The 17,557-nt window shown below is 45.7% G+C and overlaps 1 protein-coding gene across 13 annotated transcripts in view; it reads left to right on the forward strand.

Annotated features, from left to right (window-relative positions):
* Positions 1-9,084, forward strand: part of STARD13 (StAR related lipid transfer domain containing 13) — a 445,413-nt gene extending 436,329 nt beyond the window's left edge. For all 13 annotated transcript variants that reach the window (XM_065594272.1, XM_065594244.1, XM_065594285.1 and 10 more), the window contains 3 exons: positions 1,613-1,830; positions 4,590-4,766; positions 6,378-9,084. In XM_065594272.1, coding sequence (XP_065450344.1) covers positions 1,613-1,830; positions 4,590-4,766; positions 6,378-6,495 — 513 coding nt within the window. In that variant the 3' untranslated portion in view covers positions 6,496-9,084. The remainder of the gene's footprint in view (positions 1-1,612; positions 1,831-4,589; positions 4,767-6,377) is intronic.
* Positions 9,085-17,557: the final 8,473 nt, after the last annotated feature.

Raw genomic sequence — 17,557 nt, forward strand, 5'->3', positions numbered from 1 at the left:
GAAAGTTACAGATGCAGGCATTATATAATGACACACAGGGCTGGCTCCAAGTTTTTTGCCACCCTAAGCAACAAAATTTTCCTACGCCCAGCCGGCCCTGCCCCAACTCCGCCCCTTCCCCACCCCATTCCAATCCCTTCCCCAAATCCCTGGCCCCGCCTCCTCCCCCGAGCGCAACGCAGAAGTGGAGTGGCAGCACACTCGGGGGAGGAGACGGAGATGAGCTGGGGGGGGGGGAAGGGTTCCTCTGCCCCCCCAGGGTTACTTCCTGCAGCCTTTCCCACGCCCCCCACTGCTGCAGCTCCCCTCCACTCCACCTGCTCCCCTGAGACCGCCACCGCCGCTCTGCTTCTCCCCCTCCCTTCCAGGCTTGCCGCAAAACAGCTGATTCGTGTGGCAAGCCTGGGAGTGAGGGGGGAGAAGTGGAGCGGCAGCGCACTCAGGGGAGCAGGCGGCAGTGGAGCGGAGGTGAGCTGTGGGGGAGCGGTTCCTCTGCCCCCCCACCGAGGATTATTCCTGAGGCCCTCCCCGTGCCACCCACCGCCGCAGCTCACCTCCTCTCAGGGCCGGCTCCTGGTTTTTTGCGCCCCAAGCAAAAAAAATAACTTAAAAAAAAAAGGAGCCAGAGTGCCGCTCCTTGGAAAGTGCCGCCCCAACTACATGATTGGAGCGCTGGTGCCTAGAGCCGGCCATGATGACACGTGAAGAGAAGGGAGTACCTCACAAGTGAAGAACCAGTGTTGACAGGGCCAATTCAATCAGGGTGGATGTAGTCCACTCCCAATAATAGATAAGGAGGTGTCAATTCCAGGAGAGGCAAAGCTGCTTTTGCAATGAGCCAGCCACTCCCAGTCCCTATTCAAGCCCAGATTAATGGTGTTAAATTTGCAAATTAATTTTAGTTCTGCTGTTTCTCTTTGAAGTCTGTTTCTGAAGTTTTTTGTTCAAGAATAGTGACTTTTAAATCTGTTATAGAATGTCCAGGGAGATTGAAGTGTTCACCTACTGGCTTATGTATGTTACCATTCCTGAGGTCTGATTTGTGTCCATTTATTCTTTTACATAGGGACTGTCCGGTTTGGCCAATGTACATGGCAGAGGGGCATTGCTGGCACATGATGGCATGTATAACATTAGTAGACATGCAGGCGAATGAGCCCTTGACGGTGTGGCTGATGTGGTTGGGTCCTCTGATGGTGTCTGTAAGCGAGGACTGGCCTGCCTGTCTCTTTGTGAGCCCTTGGGAGGCAGGCCAGTCCTCGCTTACAGACAACCGGACTCCTTGTTGTTTTTGAGGTAGGAACTTTGGGCCAAATTGGCATCTCAGTTCCACCAATTTAAATAGAGCAATGCCAGTGCCATTGAAGGATCTAATCCAGATTTACATTGGTGCGAGAACAGAATTTAACCTACTGTCTCATTTTTCTAAGTGTCAGCACATGTATATTTCTATATAAACAAATAATATTGAACATGCCTGTAAATATAAATGCTGTGAAACTTCATCTTAAACTTGAGCTCTGAGTCCTCGCCAGAAATTCTTTAATCATTCCACACCGAGAACATATTCATAGTTCCAGCATTTCCATTTTTTCTTTATTGTTTACTCAAGGTTGGGGATGGCAACCCACTCAGGCTTTGGAAAGCTTCAGTGGAAGTTGAAGCACCCCCATCAGTTGTACTGAATCGAGTTGTAAGAGAACGTCACCTTTGGGATGAGGACTTCTTGCAATGGAAGGTTGTAGAAACTCTGGATAAGCAAACAGAAATCTACCAGTATGTATTGAACAGCATGGCACCCCATCCTGGCAGAGACTTTGTAGTTCTAAGGTAAACTTTCTAAAGGCAACCTTCTAGCCTCTTACTTCTCCACCAGGAGTTTCTGTTATTAGAAAGAACTGGTCTTATATAGCTTTCTCCTTAACATTTATACACTAAATATACTATGTCATCTACATATAGGCTGTAATATTTTATTTCTCAAAGTGAATTTAAAACTATGCACTTAGAGCATACTGATCTTTTCCTCAATGACATTTGAGCAACAGTCTTGCAAAACCCATGTATCAGAACATAAATATTATTCATTCCTTAGGACAGATGCCTGATAATAGCTGCTCTCAAACTAATGCAGATATAACCCAACTGTTTTTTCTCCTGCCTTTGCCATGCTGTTTGGAGAATGGTGGATCTCTCATTTTGCTTGAGTTTGACAAGCCAGCTGTTTAGTAGAAAAAAATGCTAATACATTTAAGTTAAGGTTACTAGATAACATTTAAAGTTGGAACATTTGTAGACCAAGAAATGCTACCATTTTTTTAAAAAGCTAAATATTTAAAAGTATGGAAATGAACTATCAGTGGAAGGTAGATCCGTATTCATATATCCTCTATGTTCATGCAGTGTCTCAAATAAATGTGTATGTGTAAATTAGCTCATTGGACATTCCAAAAACAGCCTTAACTCTGCTCACACACAACCTATAAACAAGAAACCCTCTTAAATGCACCTGCCCCTTTGAAACCTTAATGGTTGGTTCTTGGCCCACCCATCAGGGCAAAAAACTGGAATGGTGTGTAGAAAGATTTTAGCTACAGAAGAGCTGTCCCTAACTCAGCCATCAGCTGTTGAATGTTTCCTTCTGATTGATTGTGTGCATTATTGTTCTGGGCCTCTGCTTTCTCTTATTGGAATGATATGCCACTGAAATGATATGCAGTTTTGACAAAGGAAATGATCCAGCAAATCAGAATTGCATTAGGGAGAAAAATGATGTAAGGTAATAGAAGAGCCCAATGAAATATAATTATATTAATATATCCCTTTTATTGTTAACTTTTGTATTCTGTCAGAGAATAACAACTTGCAGACATTATTGGTATAACGGAAAGCACTACTGGAATTCCTAAGAGAAGTTTAAAAATACTTTCTGTAATTTCTTTCTGATCAGAAAATATTAGACCTTACATTACACATTTTCCTTTGCCTGCCCAAGATTTACTGACTGCGCTAAATTCCTCCCTGGTATAACTCTATGAACCTCATTTCATTTACACCAGAGATTAATTTGGTCCACTGTGGCATTCCCTCCTTTCCCCAAGAAGATTGTGTAGCAGCAGTCAGTGAGGTTTTTAACCACCTTTATTCTGGGTCATATTATTTTCCTTTCAGTTCACCATACGTCACAGTGTTTTATGTTCCTGAAAAACCCACAGTGCAGTCACATTCATCAAACAAAATCTTGAGAACAAGTTTTCATTCTCATCATTAACCTAGCCAGGATGGCTCAGCAACACCACTGTATATCACTGAATGAAATATATATATCATAAAAGGGAATCCTGGCTGGTTTATGATGCGCTGAAAACAGGTAGGAGAGACCAAGCAGTAGGCTTGTTGTTTACATCCTTTGATTTGTGTTGAGGCTGGAGCTATGTTAACCAATCAGATTGCCTGTCCTAATGAATGCACCTTGATTGGCAGCAACTGAGTTCAGTGAAATTATTAACCTCTAGAGAAGTGAGTTATTCACTTTACAGGACCGCTAACTTCCATCTCGCCTTCAAAATGTTCGTTTTATACTTTTTAAATTCAGGGCTATCATTGAAAGGTATCAAAATGTTTCAAAAAATGATAATTGGGATATGTGGAAGAATGCATATGTCTGACTTTACATTTTGGAATGAATGTGAGCCTTAGAGGGGGGGAAATATTGATATACAGTACTTTGCACTTGTATAATACCTTTCATCAGAGGATCTCAAAAGGCTCAACATTAATTGATCCTCACAAGTGCTGTAGTGCAATCTCTTTATTGTGGAAGTGCAGAATTTTTTTTTACATAAGTGCACTCAATACCAAAACAATGTAAAACTTTAGAGCCTACAAATCCACTCAGTCCTACTTCTTGTTCAGCCAATCGCTAAGACAAACAAGTTTGTTTACATTTAGGGGAAATCATGCTGCCTGCATCTTATTTACAATGTCACCTGAAAGTGAGAACAGGCATTTGCATGGCACTGTTGTAGCCGGCATTGCAAGGTATTTACATGCCAGATACGCTAAACATTCGTATGTCCCTTCATGCTTCAATTTGCAGGCGTTAGAGTTTTACATTGTTTTGGTTTTGAGTGCAGTTATGTAACACAAAAAAAATTCTACATTTGTATGGTGCACTTTCACAATGAAGAGATTACACTACAGTACTTGTATGATGTGAACTGAAAAATAATATTTCTTTTGTTTATCTTATTTACAGTGCAAATATTTGTAATCAAAAATAATAAGTGAGCAGTGCACACTTTGTATTCTGTGTTGTAATTGAAATTAATATATTTGAATGTGTAGAAAAACATCCAAAAATATTTATAATAAATTTAAATGGGTATTCTATTATTGATTAATCGCAACTATTTTTAATCCCACGATAAATTGCAATTATTTTTTTTAATTGTTTGACAGTCCTACTTAAAATCATGAATCTGTGAATCAACCAAACTTTCGGAGTCTAGCTCTTGCTTTCTGCTCTGCTCAGAGCTTTCGTTCTTTCTCTAAACGTGATACTTCCTTTCTTAAATGTCTTGTGACAGGACATGGAGGACAGATTTGCCAAAGGGAGTGTGCACACTAGTGGCCGTCTCTGTGGAACATGAAGAAGCTCCTCTGATAGGAGGTGTACGAGCAATTGTGATGGATTCTCAGTATTTAATAGAGCCTTGTGGCTCAGGAAAATCCAGGCTGACACATGTCTGTAGAATTGATCTGAAGTAAGTACCTGCAGAGAGCAGATCAGTGACATCCCCTCAGTAAACCAAAAATCTCTACGCTTAGATCAGCAGGGTTAGCCAAGAAAGGGCAGTTGTGTGTTCCTAGTAGTAATACAAGAGCTGCACTATTTCCTGTATGTAGTCAGTGTCAGTAGTTTATAGGGATTTAATGCATTTTCTGAAATAATGTTACTTTTAAAAGATGAATGAAGCAAGATAAGAACTAAAGTGCTGTTCTCGTCCAAAAAATGACTGAAAATGGCACCTTCTTCCTGAACTGGTCTGCTCTCGGTGCATATTCAGGGTCATAGCTGCTCAGATTAGTGACAAAAATATGGCTTTACTTCTGTTTACTCCTGTTAGACCTGTAGCGCCAACACAGCTAAGACAGTGAGAGACAGATTCTGTTTCTTAGTATGGTTCATTAGCAGCATTGTTTACTAAGTTCTACTCAGTTATGTTTATGCAAAACTACTGAAGGACATGTGGGTTTGCACTGAGGACTTAGTTTGAAGATCATGGGGCTGCCCACGAGCAAATGGGGGCCTAACTTGGCCTGGAGAACTGTTATTGGTTATGATGTATAAAAATGAAAGAACCAGGTTGAATTTGCAGGGATGGCAGTTACAAGAAAAAAAATTTCTAAGCCCAACACAATAGAAATAATTGAGAGGAAAACAGAGAATCCCAGTATGCATTTCTGCAGAATCACATTTTATGCAGAATTGCTCTTTTAACATACCAGAAAAGTCTATGGTAGCTCCATCATAGTTCAGTGTTCAATGTAGGGTTTATTTACTTCAGGTATGGTAATAATGGAGCACAAATTGTATTCTATATAGGTTCTTATAATGGGCTTATCACCATAGTATCTGAGCACATTCCAGTAGTGCATTAAGCAACGTGACTAACATCTGTCATCTATTTGTTCCCTCACAAATTGTGCGCAGTGGCATGTTTATGGTTTTGGATTATTTTTAATATATCGCGATATATTTTTAGATAAGGCAAAGGCAAAGAAAAAGAAATGTTGCACTTGGAGTGTAAGGTGGTGAGGTTTGTGATGGTCCTTAATTCCTGGAGGAATTCATTCCATTTGTTGGACCTGTCCCTAAGAAAGTTCTGTCTACCATACAGTCAAGCTTTACCCTTATTGTGGAGAGTTCCATATTCCCAGAGGAGCAAAGCTGTCAATGACACTCTCCATTATGGAGTTTTAGGTGATCTCTTAGATACCCTGGGCCATCGTGCATCTTGAAGATAAGGCCTGAGACCTTAATTCGATAATCCATGGGAAGCCAGTGTAAAGAGCAGAGGACAGGTTTGATGTATTCACAGCAACCAGCACTGCTGAGGGGGAGAAATGGTACCTGCCAAGCTCATCTCTCCACCCCATGGACACCACTGTACAGCTGACATTACCGTAAGAGTGAAATGTAAATTTGAATATAGCACAGGAGAGTCTTCAAAGTACACTCGTTATGGTGGCGGTGATGGTGGTGATGATGATAAAGCATATCAGGTTCTTCAACAGCACTGTGGGGTATTACATGGCAATCCCACTCCTGTGAAGCAGTTTTTCAGTAATTTTGTTTTCTTTCATTTCCTCAGAGGCCATTCCCCAGAGTGGTACAACAAAGTCTTTGGACATTTGTGTGCAGCAGAAGTTGCCAGGATCAGAAACTCATTTCAACCTCTCCTCGCTGAGGGACCAGAAACCAAAATCTGAGGAAATATTCCAGAAATTTGTGAGCCTAAAGCAGAGTATGGTAGACAGCAGAAAGACCCAGCACAAAGGTTTAAGTAAGGGTTTAGCATTATCTGCCATAGAAGTATGACCTGATGTCTGTACAGTGGCGAAACAGGGATTTCACAGGAAGTCCTGCTCATTCCAGAGACTTCGCCCACCTATTGCCCCATCCCTTGTATGTTAATTTCAATTACTGAAGTAAACCTTTTTTTAAAAGCTTTTATCATTGTTACTTTAAAATGAGACTATTACCATTACTTGTGTGTTGCATAATTCTGATATTTAAAAGCTTCTAAGAAGCATATTTTAATTGTAAATAAACCATGTACAGTATGTATATACTTATCTATGTATATTATATATATCTATATATGTATATGTAAAGTAATTATTTTGTATATAATTTAGTGCTTTCTAGGAGAAATCATCTGCATCATTTTTGACCTTATATGGACCTATTCTTGTTGCTTGTTTCTCAGTGTTTCACAGCTACATAAGCTGTGTTTGTTATTATCGCAAGGCTACGTGACATAATCTGTGTGATATCTAACAGAAAAATGGATGACTGGCTGTTCTCATTTTTGTTACGTGTGTTTGGGGTGTAAACTACAAGAAGGTACATAGAAATAGATGTAGGGAGTTTAGAGGGGATAATTTGTATGTTTAAAAATAGTGAACAGCAGTTCACAGTCACCAAAAAACGCTAACATGGACATTGTAACTGGTATGCACATTTTGAAGACCCTTTACAATGAGCTGTAGGAAGTTTATGACTATTCCATGATAGCTCTTGAAAACTTGCCTGTTGCCTTAAACAACTAAGTAGTTGAAGTTAGAGGACCTCACCATCTGCAGTAGTAAAACTCCTTCCTATATTAAGTCTAGAGCAGTTCAAAGGAATGTTGCAGATACTGAGGTAACCTTAACTGTTCATCTGGAGTCAAATTGGCAAGTTATTAAGGGCTCCACTCTGAAGCCTTTCTTTTAGATTTCTGGCTAAGTATGTACTTAGGGAACTGTTCTTTCCTTCTTCTGTCAAGATATTTAATTGTTAACCAAAGTCCAAAGCAGTGTTTCCACCCTAGATGGACCCAGATGTGCAGCTAAATATACCTTTTTATATATTTCACTATAAAAAGTAACAATTCTTGGGAAAATAGCTTTTTGGGTAAGAGCGAACATTTTCATTTTATGCACTGCACTGATCTTAGCTATGGCACCCATTCTGCTTCTGTTAACAACAATGGGAGCAGGATCAAATCTACTGGACCATTTCATTTTCAGGGACTTAACATTTTGCTAAATGGAAGAATGCTTTAAAAATGTTTGTTAGCTATGAGACAGGGTTTTTGTTTGTTGTTGTTTTTTTAAACTAACATACGATCAAAAATGTAATTATATACATGAATCAGTTTAAAAAAAAAACACAGGTCTATTAATACAACACTCCTTCATTACTCAGATATTTGTTCACCTTGACTTTATTTATTGCTGCATTAGCCAGTTTGGTCATTCATAACCAGTGTTTTAGTTCACTTCTTTAAATGAATTCTACCTACATTTATTGTGAGTTTTAATCTATGAGATTTATCATCCTACTAGTAGCTACTGAGATTTATATCATGATTCAGTGGTGCTGGAGTAATGGCTTCACAGAGTGACTCTGCCTCTGTACTTTGAATGTGCTTAGATTACATCTTTTGTGTTGTGTTTGTTGTCAGCAATGTGCAATTATATTATTAAGAAGTATTAGAGAGAGATGAGGACTGAGATACCTTCATGTGCCTCCAAATATCATAAGACAGCTATATGCCACAGTAACCAATCCTGCCATTCTGGCTTGTCATTTTCCAGTGATGGTGGTTCAAGAACATATGATTTTCCATCCTGGAGTAGATCACTGGTGAATCAAGATCAGTTTCCTACTGTCAGCCGTTATCACTACTGTAAGATTCAAGAAGGCATGCCCTTTCATAAGGCACATAGCCACCTGAGCAGTATTTTACATGGAGAAGGACATTTTTGCTGCCCCCAACCTCTGGCACAGCCTATTCCCTGAAGCATGAGAGTTCAATGCCCTTATCGTACATGAGCTTACGTAAGTGAATATAACACTGCCTGTGTACTAATCAACCCAGAATTATCCAGGCACTGCAAACAATTTCTGGAAGAAAAATGTAGCAAACCAGGACGGGTTGTCTTATCCTGAGATAATCAGTTGGAGGAGTTGCCAAAAGCCCCCTATTATAATTACAAAAATGGCAGAGGACCCCTCATGGTTAGCAGGGGGACAGAAGCTTTGTAGCTGTACAAAGCCATGTATCGATTAAATACATTTTCTTTTAAAATGTGTATTAAGGCACATATCTACCAGTCAGACACTACAGTATTTTGTATTAAGTGTTATGCTGCCATTTGGAATACAATATGACAACCACATTTTGAAATGTTATACTCATATTAATACCTCATATTTTTACCTCATTTTTTAGTATCAGTCATCAATTGTAGATAAGTAATGGCAGAGGTGAATAAATGTGCATACATTAAAGCTTCAGAGTTCCTTTACCTCTATGTGTTCATTTCTTCTATGCTGGAACTGGAAACAAACCTGGAGTGTGGAGCGGCTCCCTCCCTGCCAGTGCTCACCTACCATGAAGGCTACAGTGATGTGAGTTTTGCTAGTGGAATGCCCAGAGGGCTTCAATACCAGTGAGTCTAACTTCTTAGGTTTCCAGGTTTCTCAGCCCTTACACAAAATTATAGTGGTTGTCCCGCCCCCTCCTCTTCTCTCCTTAACTATTAACCCAGTGGTTAGAGTCCCCACCCTCCCTGATGTGGAGGATGAGTGCCCTAACCCACTGGGCTACAGCATCATTCTTACTCTCACTGTGGGACCATGAGTATGTAATTACTTATACAAAGTTGCACAGCTCCAACAGGTGAGATTCGCCCAGGATGTGGGAGCCCTAGCTGTCAAAGCGCTAACCGCTGGGCTAAAGGTTATAAGGGGGACCCAACCACCACCACCTCCTTCTCATTTTATTGTGAGAAAGCACACAGGCCCGTAACTCCAGCAGAAGGCTGACGGGTGTGAATCCCAACCAGAGGGAAGCGCTTCCCTCCAGCCTACCACAGGGCTCTAGATTTCACTAAGTGGCAGGGTACACAGCGCTGGTGGAGCATAAATCCCTTTAAGGGGCAGGGTTTTTGCCTCATCCCCTCACCTCCACGTTTCCTGTTGGCCAGTTTAGGCAGCCTTCTGCGCAGCATGCTGGCTTTTGTGGATCCCATTCTTAGGCGTGTAACTCTCCCCTGCAATGTAGCAGGAGCCTGGGTGCCTACACTTGGGGCTCCATATTCCACTATGTGGCAGGGCACCTACATGTTAAGTGTTGCAACAATGAGGCTAAGCCCCCCTTGTGGATCCAGTCCGAGGAATCTTATGCTGCATCTGTTCTTTAAAATACAATACTCCAACCTTGCAAGTAACGAAATAGCTCCTCTTGCTAAGATGTGCTCCCTCCACCCAGCAGGGCTGTCAAAGACCTAGGGAGGGCAGGAATGGAGCCAAGGAAAGCACTGGAAAGACAGGGCTGCATAGAAACAAAGTTCCAAGCCCCACAGAGGTTGGCCTGACACAGACGTCTCACCTCTCCTGCTTAAGATGCTGGATTAGGGCCCCACTCTGGCTTCCCGTTTTTCACCACCCCATGCATGAGGGCAGCACAACCCCTGCTTGCCCGGGCTGCAGGTTGTTGGCTGCACTCTTTGACTTCACCAAGAAACATGTGGGATTAGTTAATGTTGCTACTAATTGTTGTGCTCACACCTGCTTCCTCCCTCACTGGTTCCCTCATAAATGCCCTTGTTTTCACACGAGACTGGTATAGCAACGGTGCTAATGAGGTGACTGATGTAGAAGCATCCAGGATTAAACACTCCATGGGAACAGTTTAAAATGTCATGCAGGGAGTCATTAAGGATTTGTAGGAGTTAAAACTGTCCTGTCTCAACCTTTAGAGATTTCTCATGGCAGGGCTACACTACCGCTTAAGTTGATCTAACTTACGTTGCTCAGGGATGTGAAAAGGCCACCCCCCTGAGCGACACGACCTAAGCACTGTTCACACCAATGCTATGTCAGCATGAGACACTCTCCCGCCAACATAGCTTCCGCCTCTTACGGAATAAATTAAATACATTTGAGGAGCTGGTCTTTGATCTTCCTGAGTTTTGGGTGAGTCCTGGAGGAGTCAGATGCCAAAGACAGCTGCAGCTTGGAACACAGGAACAGTGACATACCTGAGATTTTTGCTAAAGGACGTTGTCTGTGTGGTTTGTTGCCACCTCTATTTAAGAAAACAGGCCTTGTGTACAATTTGTAAATAACAAATGTCATTAAGAATATACCTGATTCTGCATTACCAATTTCTGCTCCAAGCAGGGAACCAATCTAACAAGCCCCCAAAATCTCCTTCCTCGGCGCCACAATATGTAAAGCCTCACCATGTTATCTTCACAGCAGCAGACGCCAGCCAGTGTTCATTTTTTTAAACCAAACATGAGGTTCTGCAGAAGCACAACAAAGACAATCAGAAAACCCTGCAATTGCAGACACTGCGGTGCCTTTTGCATCTTCTTCACAGCCTCTCAAAGACAAACGCTAAAATACAGCTCACACAATAGTCACAAGTGACAATTTGCTATCACTTGCCTGACCCCTTGCAAGTTATGGGAGTAAAGTGGCTGAATGGCCATCTATCCCTCCTCAAGCAATTCCTACTCTTTCCTCGAGCATGGTAAGAATGACTCCCTTTCCTTAAGAGGCTGCATGCCAAATCAGTGTTATCAATTTTAAAACGGGGAACCATAGACCAGTCACCCTATCAGCAGCATCTGCTCATCCCACTGGGCATGCAGAACAAGAACTGGCTAGGTGCTTGCTTACAACTTTACACCGAACAAGCCTAAACAATCATACTGATACAAAATTGGGCCTTTTCCCTATATCGCTTGTGTAGTATACGTGCAGTATGTGGATTAGACTGTCACAGGCAATGAACCTAATTTTATACCCACTTTGCTATTCTGAAAGAAAGTTCCCAGTGAGCCGATGGGAGTTTGACCAGTGACTGCAGCGGGGGTAGAATTAGGCAACAGCTGAGCACTTCTGAAAACCCGACCACAACCTTTGACTTGGCAAATAAAGTGACTCCAGACAGGCAGAGTGTTTTTAAACACATTTGCACTGATTCTTGGACAGATCTGAACTGTCGTTGCGGGGGGGGTGGGGGGGGAGAGTGGGGAGAGAGAGAGATGCTCTACATGGGTCCCCTGCTACTGACCTAGACAGCAAGACCAAGCTACAATGACCAGGGAGAGGGAGGCACAGCAAGGGTGTCAGAAGCAAGCAGGATCAGCAGGGAGTGAGCTCTCGCTACATGAAATGGGAACGGAATGGGAGGGGAGGAGAGTACAAAGCAGACAGAACCCTGTGGTTAAGGTGTTGGAGGGATTAAAAAAAAAGTCTCAGCTTCCCCCCACCACCCATTCATAGAGTTACTATATTTCAGGTTCCCCAAAAGGGGAGGAGAAGAGCTGGGGAGGGGGTAAAGTTGGGGGTGCTAGAGTGGGTACCTATGGCAGGGGTTACTCACTCGAGGTGGGGGGGGCACTGTCACTCCCCGTCACAGTGGCAGGGCAGATGGCACAAGCCCAGGACACAGCACCAGCTGTCCGTCAGCGCTTCCCTATGGAATCCCCCTCTGCAGGGCTGAGAGCCTGGGCCTGGGTGGGCAGGATCCCGCAGCTGTGTCTGCAGAGGAATGGACCAATCAGTTGTGGATGCAGGGTCGGGACCAATCAGGAAGCAGACCAATCAGGGCTCTTTCTGAGCTGCAGCTTGTCTGGTCTACAAAAATCCTGGATATTGCCTGTTATTTGAAAAAGCCACCCGGACAGAGAAAGGCCACCCGGACAGAAAAAGAGTCTATGTCTGGGAAAACCCGGACATATGGTAATGCTCCTCATTCAGGGCCAAAGTAAGGCAAAATAGGGCCACAGACCCACCATGACATGGGCCTCCATGTGGTCCCTCTCAACCCATTTCCTCAACCTTGCCTGATGTTATGGTTGTCAGGCGTCCAGTTTTCGACCGGAACCCCCAGATGAAAAGGGACCCTGGCGGCTCCAGTCAGCACCGCCTACCGGGCCGTTAAAAGCCCAGTCGGCGGCGCTGCGGTTCTAAGGCAGGCTAGTCCCTGCCTGTCCTGACACCACTCTGCGCCCAGAAGCAGCCAGCAGCTCTGTCTCCTAGGCTGAGGGGGGGCACGGGGCTCCACACGCTGTCCCCCTCCCCGAGCACCAGAAACCGTGGCCAATGGGAACGGGGGGGAGGGTGATGCCTATGGGCAAGAGCACAGCGCAAAGCCTCCTAGCCCTCCCCACACCCCACCTAGAAGCCAGACCTGCTGGCCGCTTCCAGGGCGCAGCGCAGAGCCAGGACAGGCAGGGAGCCTGCCTTAGACCCGCTGTGCCGCTGACTGGGGAGCCACCTGAGGTAAGTCCATCCCCCAACCACAAGCCCTAACCTGGAGGCCCCCCCCCCCCCCAGCAACCCATACTCATCTCTGGCCTCACCCCAGAGCCTGTACCCCCCCCCTTCATCCCCAACCCGCAACCCCTGCCCGCAATCCGAATCCCTTGGCTCCACCCCCCCAGCCTGGAGCCCCCTCCTGCACCCCAAATCCCTCATCCCCAGAGCCTGTGGCCCCCTCCTGAACCTCAACTCCCTTCCCCAGCCCAGAGTACTGCTCCTGCACCCTGAAGCCCTCATTGCTGGCCCCACCCCAGAGCCCACACACCCAGTTACAGCTCTCACCCCCCTCCCACATCCCATCCCTCTGCCCCAGCCCAGTGAAAGTGAATGATGGTGGGGGAGAGGGAATGTACTGAGTGGGGGCAGGGAAGGGGACTGGGCCTTGGGGAAGGGGGCAGGCTAGGGTGTTCAGTTATGGGTGATTAGAAAGTTGGCAACCCTACCTGACGTGGTGATGGCAGATGGCTTGCCTCCCTTCCAAGAGAGGCAGGGGCAGCAGCAAGGGTCCCCTTAGAAACTCCGAGCACCAACAGAGGCCTTCCTCCCCTTCAGAGCATGTGTGTATGTGTGTGGGGGGGCTTTTTCTCTACACAGAGGCAGATGGGGCACCAAGAGAGCCCAGCGCCACTCACCCCACAGCTGGAGGGTCGCTGTTTGGGTAGTTGGGCTGAGCCCACTGCACTCCCTCCCGCCACCACACAGCTCTCTGTTTGGGTAGGGTTAGTGGGGTTTCCTCACCCTGCACGATGGGGCTAGATGTTAACACACCATTGAGATGCATGGGGCAGCTCACACCTGCCCGCACTAGTGTTTCAGGCTCTCTACAGGCTCAGGCAGACATCAAAGCCGTGCTTTACATTGCTTTACATTCCCAAGCTTCTCGCTGCAACCCTGGGGGCTAGAAACTAACTTTTTAAAAATGAAAACTGAGCTACTGTGCTTATCACATTACTGCAGGGGCTGGAATGCAAGGCACAAGCCTCTAGCATCTGCATATTAATTTTCTGCCTTCCTTTCCTGCCCCGCCACTTCAACAGTTCTTGCCCCTCACCCCATTCCAGCTCAGACAATTTAGTTTTCAGCTCGCTCTTCTTCCAAACCTTCCCCTTTCTTGTCCTCTTCCATGTTCCCATCCTCTCCCACCATTTCTCATCCTGACCCTTCCCCAGCATTTCATTTGCCACACCTCATGCCCCTTGCGTTAATTCTCAGACTCACACACACTTAGAAGGCTTCTACTTGACTCCTTGCATGGCTGGGGGGTTTCTGGTAGTGGCTTTTCTTCCCCAGTCCAGTGCCAAAATCTTCACTGCACTCTTCAGATTTGAGAGAAGCAGCGAGCCAGCAGGGGCAGCCTCTTCCTTCATCCCTCAGGCTGGGAGAGAGGGCCCTGCTGGGAGCCAAACCAGGAGCTTCAGACACAGCAAAAACAGCTGCACCTCAGCCAGCTGCACCACCAAGAAGACATGCTCAGGGGGCCGTGGAGAGTGCATTAGCTGCTCCTTGTGCTAAGGGACCAGGATAGCATGCAGAACTTGGAGCAGCTCTGATTAGCTGCCCTTCCCCAGCCTTCAGCTATGCTTCATTATTGCACTAGTGTGACTCAGAAACGTACACACCAAAGTTTGGCTGGCTTGCCAAAAACTAAAAATCAGGGCCTGAAGGGACTTTTTTTGCCAATGGGGAGGAGCTGAAAGTCAGTTTTTTATATAAAACAGAATATGTCCATCTTACACTTAGCATGTCACCGTAACAGTATGAATATGCAAAGCCAGCCAGCCCACTGGAACAATGCACAAGTCTGGGCCCCCGGACCCTCTCTGCCCTGTATTTAGGGTGACCAGATGTCCCGATTTTATAGGGACAGTCCCGATTTTTGGGGCTTTTTCTTATATAGGCTCCTATTACCCCCCAACCCCGTCCCAATTTTTCACACTTGCTGTCTGGTCACCCTATCTGTATTGCTTGCTGCACTATCCTCTTACTCGTTAAGGACCCCAGTTCCGCAGCTGCTCCACCTGCAATATCACTGCAGCATTGGTCCATAACCCAAGTAGAAGGTTTTTTTGTCCCTTTAGCTTGGCTTTCCGGCTTCCCTGACTCCTTAAGGATCAGCTTCCCAGGTACAGGAAAATAGAACAGTTTGGTCAGACCCCTTCCCTGGGCCACTGCCCACCAACAGCACAACTGGTCCCTGGCCTGGCTCAGGAACTGAACCGAAATCATTCTGCTCATTACACCTAAGTTGCTGCTCCAGGTGGGAGCCAAACTTGGGCAGAGAAGAGGAAAATTTGCAGTGCCAATAGCTCCTTCCTTTTCTCCAGTAGCCACACTGCCCTTTGGCAAGCCATGTGGAGGCCTATGGGAGCTGCGTGGGCGGTGCCTGTGGGGGGGGCAGCATGCAGAGCTCCCTGGCTGCCCCTCTGCCTTGGAGCCAGAGGGATGTGTCATCACTTCCTGGTAGCTGCCTGAGGTAAGCGCCGCCCAGAGTCTGCAGCCCTCATCCCCTTCCACACCCTTCAACCCCCTGCCCCAGCCCTGAGCCCCAGCCCACACCCCAACCCCCTCCCATACCCTGAACCCCTCCTTCCTGGCCCCACCCCTAGCTGGAGCCCTCACCCCCTCCCACACGCCAACCCTCTGCCCCAGCCTGGTGAAAGTGAGTGATGGTGGGGGCGAGCCAGCGATGGAGGGAGGGGGGAAATGGAGTGAGTGGGGAGCAGGACAAGGGTGTTTGGTTTTCTGCGATTAGGAAGTTGGCAACCCTACCCATGGACCAGCAACCGGGACCTTATTCTGCTGCTCTGACTGCACCGCAGCTTCCCAGCTCAGCAGGGAGTGAGCCACTCATCTACGCTGGCCCTTATCTCACGCGCACACTGATGGTACCTGAGTGTCTCTACACCACATGCAATGGCCACAGCCCAGCCATTGTGTTTCACAGCCAAAGTGAGTCCCCACCTGCCCTCCCTTTCCCGGGTTTGCTCTCACTGTGAGCCACCTCCCTGTGTTTCCAAATCACATCCCAGGAAGCAGGCAGCTTGCTTAGCAACAGTGACTAGGAAAAACTGTCATGGAACCCAGAGCAACTTCCTGTTAGCAATAGCTGCTGGGGTGGAGCTGCATGCTCACCATTCTCGCTGAGATAGGGAGACAAAGCCTGCTCAGGAGAGTGTGTTTGTTTTATTAATAATCTAGCTGTAGCCAGAAGGCTAAGTATGGTTGGCATGATTGCTGTTAGCAGTAGGAGGTTTACCCTTTTGTTTCAGGAACATGAGCTTCACTCATAAAAAGCCCTAGCTTGAAGTGGCTGAAAGCAGCAGACTGGCTATCTAGGAAAATGAAGAAATGTGTATGATACTTTCTTCCCGCGTAGCGTCCCTGGCACACAAATATAACTGAATCAGAGCTGTTCCTAGAGAATGACAACAGCTAAATTTGTCTAGTATGGAAACCCCATCACCATGAAACAGAATGAAGAATCTTGTTTGCTAAATGTCTGGAATGTTAAGGCATCAGAAGACAGAGAAACAATAACATAGCCAGATGGAAAAGGTCGCTCATATAATGACCAGGTTTACTGTTTGGAAAACAGCTACTCAAAGACTTCAGAAGAGATTGCTGCTGCCTGAGATAACTGAGGTAGATTATTGCCTCCAGCAGCATCCGCTGCAACAGAATTTCTATCAATTCATGGCGCATGGAACAAATCCTCACAGAAAGCTCTACACAAACTACACAATTGCCGCCAAGGTTTATCCACAGCAGCGCTAAATCTCAGCGTATAGTCACAAAGGTGCTAGCTCTTCAGTCAGACGACAGAACTGGGATCTGCTTCCTCTGCAGTAGCTTCTAAAGAAATAAGGCCAGATTCCCTCTGCCAGTGCAGTATTTCCACGGAGACCAGAAAAAGCTTTTAGATTCTTATGAAAACAACAAGAGCACAAGTGTAGAGGCCCCTTTTGAAAATGTGGTCCCTGAGCCTTAAACAGACGGAGACCTAGCTACCACAGGGGCCTGTTCTGGATGGATCTGCTGGTACTCCTTGGAGATACAATCAGCTTCCCTTGGACAAGCCTGTATTTACAGTGGTGGCCACAAGAGGGTGGAATGAGCCACCACCGGTGTTTTGTTTTAATCAGTCCCTCCCCATCTCCCTGAACAGGAAAGCTGCAAAGAGTTTTTTCCATGGCCACTTTGGTGCCTGAGGAATTGCACAGCTTGTGGGCCTATATTCGTTTGTAATGATTTTATGTTTTGGGATTCATGTTATTCTAGTGTAGTGTATGGCTCCCTGAGCACTTTGGGCTGTTTGGGGACAAGATTATGCCATGGCTAGGGAACAGGGAGAGCAGTCAGCAGCCATAGGTGCTGTTTTCAGCTCCATCCTTGGTTCTCCATGTACCCTTGGACAAGTCACAGACTTTCTGCACTGTATTT

The sequence above is a fragment of the Chrysemys picta genome, chromosome 1 (assembly GCF_011386835.1).
Source record: "Chrysemys picta bellii isolate R12L10 chromosome 1, ASM1138683v2, whole genome shotgun sequence".
Lineage (NCBI taxonomy): Eukaryota > Metazoa > Chordata > Testudines > Emydidae > Chrysemys > Chrysemys picta.